Source organism: Cyanistes caeruleus, chromosome 22 (genome assembly GCF_971803275.1).
Source record: "Cyanistes caeruleus chromosome 22, bCyaCae1.hap1.1, whole genome shotgun sequence".
NCBI classification, from domain to species: domain Eukaryota; kingdom Metazoa; phylum Chordata; class Aves; order Passeriformes; family Paridae; genus Cyanistes; species Cyanistes caeruleus.
Window position 1 is genome coordinate 254,274 of NC_141722.1, and position 9,700 is coordinate 263,973.

The 9,700-nt window shown below is 67.7% G+C and overlaps 1 protein-coding gene across 16 annotated transcripts; it reads left to right on the forward strand.

The window, feature by feature from the left end:
* Positions 1–642: 642 nt before the first annotated feature.
* On the forward strand, positions 643–8,340 carry RAP1GAP (RAP1 GTPase activating protein). 16 transcript variants are annotated; one of them, XR_015278704.1, is made up of 23 exons: positions 643–731; positions 2,020–2,194; positions 2,282–2,324; positions 2,427–2,465; positions 2,577–2,762; positions 3,405–3,499; positions 3,577–3,655; positions 3,739–3,792; positions 3,871–3,954; positions 4,034–4,134; positions 4,206–4,335; positions 4,715–4,870; positions 4,947–5,018; positions 5,102–5,188; positions 5,734–5,871; positions 6,370–6,438; positions 6,511–6,620; positions 6,733–6,804; positions 7,397–7,490; positions 7,568–7,649; positions 7,731–7,798; positions 7,876–8,028; positions 8,124–8,340. XR_015278704.1 is itself a non-coding variant. In XM_086860515.1 (22 exons), the coding sequence occupies exons 3-22, from the start codon at positions 2,286–2,288 to the stop codon at positions 7,882–7,884; spliced, it is 1,764 nt and encodes a 587-aa protein (XP_086716641.1). In that variant the 5' UTR covers positions 646–731; positions 2,118–2,194; positions 2,282–2,285; the 3' UTR covers positions 7,885–8,340. The 16 variants fall into 16 exon arrangements, 10 of the variants coding, with proteins under 10 accessions (XP_086716637.1, XP_086716641.1, XP_086716636.1 ...); XR_015278706.1 differs by having other exon boundaries at positions 2,046–2,194; XR_015278705.1 differs by having other exon boundaries at positions 646–731; positions 2,118–2,194; positions 2,277–2,324.
* The last annotated feature ends 1,360 nt before the right edge of the window (positions 8,341–9,700 follow it).

Genomic DNA, 9,700 nt, shown 5'->3' on the forward strand with positions numbered 1-9,700 from the left:
ACCTGGTGTGTCCCTGGGGGGGGCTCTGGGGGATGGGGGTGCCAGGGAGGGCATTAGAGAGGGGAGGGGGGGGGTAGGAGCAGGGGGGTTGTGGGTGGGGGTCCCAGGTGTGGATGGGGGCCACCCTGGAGGTGAGAGAAGGGTTAAGGATGAGGAGTTCCCAGGACTGGGAAGTTACAGGTAAGGGGGTTCCTGGGGTACCAGGGATGGAGGTATGGGAGGGGACAGGGGTGAGGGTCCCAGAGTACCAGGGATGGAGGTATGGGAGGGGACAGGGCAGCAGGGACAGGGCTGGGGGTTAGGGATGAGTGGGGTCTGCCGAGAGCCAGGGCTGGGAAGGGGGGAGCCAGCTCTGGGTCCCAGGGAGAGATGCGGGGGGAGCCCCGTGAGCCGAATCTGGGGGAGATGTGGGTGATGGGCAGAGCAGCACCGGGTCCCAGCCGCAGGTGGGGGCTGGAGCTGTGCGGGATCCGCGGCTCTGCGGGGACACCGGGCGCTCTCGGGGGGTGACACCGGGGACAGGGAGGGGGATCCCCAGCTCCGGATCTCGGTTGCCGGTGCCCGTGGCCGTTCCGTGGCGCGGTGCCCGGTTCCCGGTACCGGTGCCCGGTCCCGCCGCCCCCGGAGGGGCCGCCCCGCCCCGCCGCACGTGACGCTGCGCGGTGGCAGCGAGCGCCGGGCCCCGCTCGGCTCCGCTCGGTACCGGCCCCGCTCCGGGACCGCCGCCCCCGGTAAGTGCCGCCCTGCGGGGCCGGGGCACCGCGCTCCCCCCGGACACAGCCCTCTGGGGATGTCCCCTCGTCCCCAGCGCAGCACCGGGGGGTCCGTCCGCCCGTGACCTTCACCGCTGCCGGTACCGGGGGAGGGGAGGGGGGGGGAAGATGCTCCGGGCCTGGGGAAAGAGACCCGGCTTGGGGAGGGAGGGGGGGAGTCCCCCACTGGGCCCTCAGCCGGTGCCCCCCAAATGTCTTCTCCATGATTACCCCTATAACTTGCCCCCCCCCCCCAAACCTGCCCCCCTCTTCTGCCCCACATCATCTGCTCCCCCTGTCTCAGTCTCCCCAGTCTGACTCCCGTGTCACCCCAAACCGAATCTCCCCCTCCCCAGCCCCCCAGTCTGCCCCCCACATTTAGAGCCTCTCCCCCCCCGGTGCTCCCCCACCCTCCCGGGACAGACCCCGCCTTGGATGCCGGGGGGGGTGGGGAGCGACAGGGGAGCCCCCCCCGGGCCGCCCCCAGCCCGGCGGGGTCGCGCTGCGGCCCAGGGAAGGGTCGCGATTGCACGGGGACGGATGGCAATGTCGCATTGGCACGGGGACACCGGCGGGTCGCACCTGCAGCGGGGCTGTGCGTGGCTGTGCCGGTGTTTGCCCAGGGACGGGTCACACCTGCACCGGGGCTGGCTTTGCACAGGAACGGGGCTCGCTTGCAGCGGTGCCGTGTTTGCTCAGGGACGGTGACATTTGCACGAGGGTCCCTTTTGCACCAGGGACACACTCGCGCGTCATTGTTTGCACAGGGCCGGGTCATATTTGCACCGGGGTGTGTTTGATGGGGACAGTGCCATTTGCACGGGGACGGTGGCGTTTGCACGAGAATGCTCACATCGCCACAGAGAGAGCGACATTTGCACGGGGCCGGTGACACTGGCGTGGGGCCGGTGACACTGGCACGGCAATGATCGTACTTGCACGGGGACAGACCCTGGGCACGGGGTTGGTGGCACCGGCTCGGGGTCAGTGACACTTTCATGGGGAGGGTGGCACTGGCGCGGGCACGATCACATCTCACGGGGTCGGTGACACTTGACGGGGTCGGTGACACTTGGGATCGGTGACACTTGGGGTCGGTGACACTTGGGGTCGGTGACACTTTTGCGGGGTCCCGGCGCTGTCCGTGGTGCTGCCCCGCGCCGCCGCCTCCCGCCGGCAGAGGGCGCCCTTCGGGGCGGGGTTGGGTCCGGGGGGTCTCAGTGCCCCCCATGGGGTGACCCCGCTCCGCTGGGCCTGGCACCGGCAGGGTGACACCTGGCTCGCTGCCATCAGCTGGCTCCAGGGGTGAGGCTGCTGGCCGGGCATCCTGGAGAGGGGCTGTGGGGGAGCTCTCCTCTCCCCCAGGAAGCGCCATGGGCCCCCCTGGACCCCCGCACACCACCTAGACTCGTCTCCAGCCAGCAGCACGTCCCAACCCCCAGGTAAGCACCCATGGATTCCCCCCACCCAAGGTTGCCCGCCCCAAGGCAGGGAGACAGGCACCCGCAGCCCCTCTCTCCCCAGAGCAGCAGGATGGCCCAGCAGCGCCATGCCATCCCCCCACCACTCAAGGTAGGTGTTGGGGTGGGGGCACCCGTGGGGTGCCACCATGGGCATGGCCCATCCTACCACCCATGGGTGCGAACGTGGCTGTCACCACCCCTTGCCTTGCAGACGGAGGAGGACTACATCCCCTACCCCAGCGTGCATGAGGTAGAGCACCCACCCCTCTCCAGGGAGGGCTGCGAGGGGCGGTGGCTGGCTGGGTGGGTGGGTGGGCTGGTGGCTGGGTGCCCAAAGCACCCACCGTGGCTGTGGGCGCAGGTGCTGGGCCGGGAGGGGCCGTTCCCCCTCATCCTCCTGCCGCAGTTTGGGGGTTACTGGATTGAGGGCACCAACCACCAGCTGAGCGGGGCCCCTGAATCGCCCCCGACTCCGGCACCTGGCACCCGGGCAAAGCTGGAGGGCAACCACACGGCCAAGATCTACCGCAAGCACTTCCTGGGCAAGGTGAGGCCCTGGGGTGCTGCAGGTGTGGGGTCTGGGGTGGGGGGGATATCCCATGGCTGTGGAGGGGCAGGATCATGGAGACCACATAAGCTCGGGTGTTCATGGATGGAGGTGTGGTGTCCATGGGAATGCGAGCCCCATGGATGGGTGCTCATGTTCACAGATGCTCGTGGATGTGGGTATCCGTGGATATGGGAGCCCTATGGGTGATGGAAACGTGCTCATGGATGTAGCCCTGGGCACGGCTGCCCCATGACAAGGGTGCTTGGGGTGGGTTCTCCATGGGAATGGAAGGACATGGACACCTCATAAACACAAGTGCTTTGGCACGTGGCTGCTTGTGGACATGGGTGCTCCATGGGGTGGGTGGTCAAGGAGGTGGGTGTTGGGTCTCCACGGGCAGGAGAGCCCTGGCATGGTGCCCACAGACATGGGTTCTCCATAGGTTTGCATGGACACGGGGCTCCATAGGTTTGTGTGTCCAGAGGACCTGGACACCCCAAGGCGTGTGTGGCTCCCTGAGTGTAGGTGCCCCATGGGTGGTACCTGTGGGCACAGGTGCTCATGGGCCCGGGTGTCCCATGGCACGAGTGCCCCCAGCGTGAGCGCCCTCGGCCATGGCTGCTTGGCTCCTTCCCACAGGAGCACTTCAATTACTACTCCCTGGACCCGGCGCTGGGACACCTCGTCTTCTCCCTCAAGTACGACGAGCAGGAGCACCTCCACCTGCTGCTGCGGTGAGCAGGGTGTGGGAGGCACCCGTGGGAGCTGCCGGGGGTGGGGGGGGCCCCCTGACCCCCTCCTTGCTCCGCAGCACCCGTGCCCGCACCCTGCATGATGTGGTGCCCATCTCCTGCCTGGCCGAGTTCCCCAACGTGGTGCAGATGGCCAAGGTGGGTGCGACCCCGCCTCCCAGCAGCACCCATGGGTGCCCCCCAGCCCCAGCCCCCCTCAGCATCACCCCTCCCTCCCACAGCTGGTGTGCGAGGACGTGAACGTGGATCGCTTCTACCCTGTGCTCTATCCCAAGGTGAACGGGATGCAGGGAGGGGGCACGTGGGCACCCATGGGTGCCCCTCCCCAGCTTCTGACGCCCCCCACCCCACAGGCATCCCGCCTCATCCTCGCCTTTGATGAGCACGTGCTCAGCAACCACTTCAAATTTGGGGTCATCTACCAGAAACTGGGGCAGGTATGGGGTGGGGTCGGTGGGGGTTTGGGTGGGGGGGGTCCCTGGGTGGGTGCTGGCACCCATCCCCACCCCGCTGCAGACCTCCGAGGAGGAGCTTTTCGGCACCACGGAGGAGAGCCCGGCCTTCGCCGAATTCCTCGAGGTCCTGGGTCAGCGGGTGCAGCTGCGGGACTTCAAGGGGTGCGTGAGGGGACGCTGGGGGGGAGGACCCACAGGGTCAGGGTGCCCGTCTCACCCAGCCACCCCCGCAGGTTCCGAGGGGGGCTGGATGTGACCCACGGACAGACAGGCAGCGAGTCGGTCTATTGCCACTTCCGTGACAAGGAGATCATGTTCCACGTCTCCACCAAACTGCCCTACACCGAGGGGGATGCCCAGCAGGTGGGCACCCATGGGTGCTGGGGGGGGAGCGGGGGACACTTGGGTGCTTTAGAGCAGGGGCTTGGAGGTGGTCCTGGGGCTGTTGGGGCTTAGGGGATGTCCCACGGAATGGAGGGGACTCCTGGGACATCCGTGGGGCTCGGGAGGTGGCAGGGCACTCATGGGTGTGGGGACACATCTCTGGGATGCAGAGGACTGGTAAGGCACCTATGGGTGCCGGGGGGAGCTGTGGGATGCAGGGGGCTGGTGGAGCACCTGTGGGTGCTGGGGTGCACCTATGGGGCACAGGGGCTTTCATTGCTCTTGATGCCCCCGGTGTGACCACCCTCTGTCCCTCGTGTCCTGCTGTGTGTCCCCACGTCCCTCCGCATCCCCACAGCTGCAGCGGAAGCGTCACATCGGCAACGACATCGTGGCCATCGTCTTCCAGGACGAGAACACACCGTTCGTCCCCGACATGATCGCCTCCAACTTCCTCCACGCCTTCGTGGTGGTGCAGCTGGAGCAGGGGGGCTCCCAGGGCCCCCTCTACAAGGTACCCTCCCGTGCCTCAGTGTCCCCGTCCCCATGGGGGCCCGCAGGGTGCCCCGTCACCCCCACACCCGCCGCAGGTCTCCGTCACCGCCCGTGACGACGTGCCCTTCTTCGGCCCGCCGCTGCCCGACCCCGCCGTCTTCAGGAAGGTGAGAGCCCTTGGGAGCCCCCCGGGGGTCCCTGGTGACACCGAGCCAGCCACGCACCCCCCGGGACCGCCCCCACTCCGCAGGGCCCCGAGTTCCAGGAGTTCCTGCTGACCAAGCTCATCAACGCCGAGTACGCCTGCTACCGAGCAGAGAAGTTCGCCAAGCTGGAGGTGCGGGATGGGCGGGGGGTGCGGGATGGGCGGGGGGTGCTGGGGGCACCCAGAGGGGCTGGGCAAGGCGTGGGGCACGACACGAGGCTGTGGCTGTGGGGGCCCTGCCCACGGTGGCACCTGTGCAGGATCGGCCGTGGGTGGGCAGGGGCCGGGTCCCCCTCTGGGTGCGGTGGGGAGGGGGCTGCGAGGGGAGACCCCCAGGGCGGGCAGCGCTGCAGGGTGGGTGTCCCGGGTGGGTGTCCCGGGTGGGTGTCCCGGGTGGGTGTCCCGGGTGGGTGCGGGGCTGGGTGCGGGGCTGGGAGCGGGGATGGGTGCGGGGTTTGGGTGCGGGGCTGGGTGCGGGATGGGAGCGGGATGGGAGCGGGGCTGGGTTCGGGATGGGAGCGGGATGGGAGCGGGGCTGGGTTCGGGATGGGAGCGGGATGGGAGCGGGGCTGGGTGCGGGGCTGGGTGCGGGGTTTGGGTGCGGGGCTGGGTGCGGGATGGGAGCGGGGCTGGGTGCGGGGCTCGCGTGGGCGCAGCGGTGCGGGGCTGGTGCGCAGGAGCGGACGCGGGCGGCGCTGCTGGAGACGCTGCACGAGGAGCTGCAGGCTCGCAGCCAGGCCATGCTGGGGCTCGGCCCCGACGACGAGCGCCCCGACAACGGCGGGGCTGCCCCGGGCTTCTTCGAGTCCTTCAAGGTGGGGCGCGGGGATCCCGCACCCCGCACACGCCCGCACGCAGCGCTGAGGGGCTCAGCCCCGCCCTGACGCCTGCGGGGCCGGGTCCCCTCCCCGGGTCCCCTCCCCGGGTCCCCTCCCCGGGTCCCCTCCCCGGGTCCCCTCCCCGGGTCCCCTCCCCGGGTCCCCTCCCCGGGTCCCCCCGCCCAAGACACGCCCCCTCTGCACTTGGTCCCGCCCCCTGCGCGCGCAGCCGATCTGCGGGAGAGTTCCTGAGGCCGCGCCCAGCCCAGGCCACGCCCCCTCATGGACAGGAACGGCCCCGTGCGCTCAAGCTCCGCCCATTTCTCATCGAACCACGCCCCTTGAGGCCACGCCCCCACATCGCATAAGCTCCGCCCATGTCCCCCCAAACACGAAGCCCCTCCCACCCGGTCCTTGGCTCCGCCCCCCGCGGTCCCCCCGGTTCCCGGTTCCCCCCTCCCCGTGGCCCCGGTACTGACGCGCTGCCGCCCCCAGTCGCTGCTGGTGCCCGGGAGCCGCCGGGGACGCCGCGGCAGCGCCATCGGGCTGGGCTCGGTGGAAGAGGTGGGTACCTCGCCGTCCCCGCCCGGTGTCCCCCCGGTTCCCGGTGTCCCCCCGGTTAACGGCGCCCCGCAGGCGCTGCTGGTGCCCGGCAAGAGCCCTTCGAGGCGGCGGCCCGGCCCCCTCGGCTCCCGCCGCTCCAGCGCCATCGGCATCGAGAGCATCCAGGAGGCGCCGGCCGGCAGGTGAGCGCCGGTACCGGCCCCGCCGCTGTCCCCTCCCGGCTGTCCCCTCCCGGCTGTCCCCTCCCGGCTGTCCCCTCCCGGCTGTCCCCTCACCGCTGTCCCCTCCCTGCAGGGACGGCCCCGCAGCCGCCGACGGCTCCAGCTCCACACAGAGCTCCCCCGAGAGCCGCCGGAACCCCGACAGGTCCCGCAGCTGCCACCAGGCTCGGGGACACGGGGACAGAAGGGCACTGGGACGGGGTGGCACTGGGGTGGGACTCCATGGGGACTGGGAGGCACCGGGATGCTGTGGCAAGGGGACAGGGTGGCACCGGTAGGAGGTGACACGGGGACAGGGTGACCCCAGGGTGACAGGGGAGGGGAGGACACTGGGATGGTGTAGCTCAAGGACAGGGTGACACCGCCTGGGGTGGCACAGGGATGGGCACGGGGCAGGGCGATGTGAAGATGACACGGGGACTGGAGGGATGGGACAGCAAGGGAATGCGCTGGGGCCGGGCTGGCACAGGGACACATGGCACGGACACAGGTTGCTATGATGACAAGAGACGCGGGGACAGGATCGCGTGGCGCTGGGACCTCCCAGGGATGGCACGGGGTGGGGACAGGGCGCAGGGTGACATGAGGATGCAGTGTCCTGCTCGGGGTGGCGTGGGGACAGGGTGTCCCGGGGCCAGCAGAACATCGCGGCGGGCCGCGGTGGTGGCCACGAGGCGAGGTGCCAGCCTGTTGTGGCCTTGGGGACTGTCCCTGGCCTTGGGGACTGTCCCTGGCAGGGCCGAGAAGCCAGAGGCGCCGGATTTCTCGCGCTCCTCCTCCAGCGCCAGCAGCTTCGGCAGCGCCGCGGAGGAGCCGGGCGAGCCCGGACGGGTACGGGGAGCCCGGCCGGGGGGTCCGGGGGGGCAGCCCGGGGTGGGCACCCCCGTGACCCCCCCACGTCCCCTCAGGAGAGCCGCTCGCCCTCGGGGAGCCACCGCGACGCCTTCACTGACGCTCCCTGGCCAGATGACCCCCCCGGAACCCCCCCAGGTAGCCCAGCACCCCCGGCTCGGGGCGCGGCGGGGCTGGGGGACCCCTCGGGGTGCTCATGTTCCCCCCCATTTCTCCCAGGCCGTTGCCCGCCTGACCCCCCCTGCCCTGAGATCAAAATCCAGCTGGAGCAGCCCCCCCCTAATCCGGTGAGGCTGTTCCCCCTCCACCAGTGCAGTATGGGGGTGCCCACATTGGGGTGCCCCCACTGATGTCCCTCCCACAGGGCTCATAGTCACCCCCCCTACCCACGGGGGTGTCACCGCTTCGCCCCCTCTGTGTGCCACCCCCGTGCCAGGAGCTGAAGCCATCATCCCCGGTGCAGGATTTGGGGAGACCCCCCAAAAAATTGGGATGTGCCCCTCTCCAGACAATCTCTGTCACCCCAAAAACCCCTTGGGTGAGGGGGTGATGCACTACAAAGGGGCCCCCCCTTTGCTGTGACCCCAAAAGGAAGAGTGGGTCCAACCCCAGCATCACCCCCTCACCCCCAAAAAAGAAGGGACTCAAATCCAGGGTAACCCCAAAGTGGAGCTCCCCCTCCCCCCCCCCTTTATTTAAGGGAAGAAAGTTCTGGAATGGGCCAGAGGCTGGAATTGCGGGGAGGGGGAGGAATATTTTTTCACACCCTCCCAAACTGTGTTTGTGTTTCCCGTGAGTCCTGTATAAAATAAAAGTTTATTTATCGCTACAGTGGGGGAGGTCTCCGACATCTAGGGGGTCCCAAAACCCCAAACATCAGTGGGGGCTCTAAAAACTCTAATTTTGGGGGGTCATTTAGCCAAATGTTGGGTTTCACTGCATCTAGGCCTTTATTTGATGGGCTCCCTGCTTTTGGGATGCTGTGAGCACCCCAAAATACAGCAGGCATTGCCTCCCCCCCCCCCCAGTGCCCCTTTCGGCTCTGCAGGTCAGCCTGTTGTCAGGAGTGGCATTTGGCCACGGCCCCGGTGGCCACTGGCGTCCTGTCAACCCCCTGGCCAAGGAAAAGTGGTTCCCACCCCCCCTGAATCCCCCCAAACCACGCGGCCCCCCGGGAGCGGTTAAACAGAGCCCTGGGAAGTGCCAGCAGCCGGATCCGGCAGTGCCGGGAGGGGGCAAAGGTGGGGGCAGAGCCCCCTCAAACCCAGCCCTGCCGGGGCTGCTTGCACCTGCTCGGAGGGATCCTGGTTAATGAGGAACTGGGTTTTCAATTATAAAACTGGCGAGTGAATATGAAAAACAAGGGAGGGTGCTTAGGGGCTTTTTGGAAGGTTTAGGGGAGGCAGTGTTTTCCCAGCCATTTGCACTCATGGGCACCATGGGGCTTTCGTGGGTGCGCAGCGACTTGGGCACGTGCCAGGGATAATTTGCACACGCACAGCGACTTGGGCACGTGCCAGGGATAATTTGCACACGCACAGTGACTTGGGCACGTGTTTGCACTGTACATTTTCACTGTATGGACGGGCACAGTGACTCAGGGACAGTCCCGTGCCCAGTGGCTTTTGTACCTTGTGGAAAGGGGAATTGGAGCACAGTGCCATCCGTGCGGAGCCGTTTGCACACGCAGGGCTGCGCACCGCGACATCTCAGTGAAATCCTCTTGTGCAAGGGGACGTTTGCACACTCGGGGCGCTTTGTGCTGAGCTCAGGCCGTGTCTGCAGGTACACAGTGACGCTGGCACTGTCACATTTGCATGTGCAAGGCACAGCACCCGCTGGCACGGTGACATTGGCACAAGCACAGTGACATTTGCCCACTCCTTGCACCCTTTGCACACCCAGGGTCGCTGTCCCTGCCCAACCCTCACGCTCCCAGCACCCTTCCAACTGCACAAACCCCTTTCCCCTTGTGACCCCACCTACTAAAATTACCCCCTAATTAACTCACCCTAATGAAGGGGGCGTGTCCCAGGGCCTCCCACCCCTTACATCCCACTTTGCTGCCTTTGCCCCTCATCCACAGCCCCAGCCCCAGTCCTTCCCAAATCCCTCCCGGGGCAGCAAATTGCTTTAACCCAAAGAATTATAAAACAAAGTAAATCACTGAGGAGACAACAAAACCCAAG

Coding starts and splice junctions, on each gene's coding strand:
- RAP1GAP (XM_086860507.1), top strand. CDS start 2,205: ATGGATTCCCCCCACCCAAGGTTGCCCGCCCCAAGGCAGGGAGACAGG. Junction 3,656..3,738: donor ACGTGGTGCAGATGGCCAAG/GTGGGTGCGACC, acceptor TCCCTCCCACAG/CTGGTGTGCGAGGACGTGAA. Junction 4,135..4,205: donor CAGCTGCGGGACTTCAAGGG/GTGCGTGAGGGG, acceptor CCACCCCCGCAG/GTTCCGAGGGGGGCTGGATG.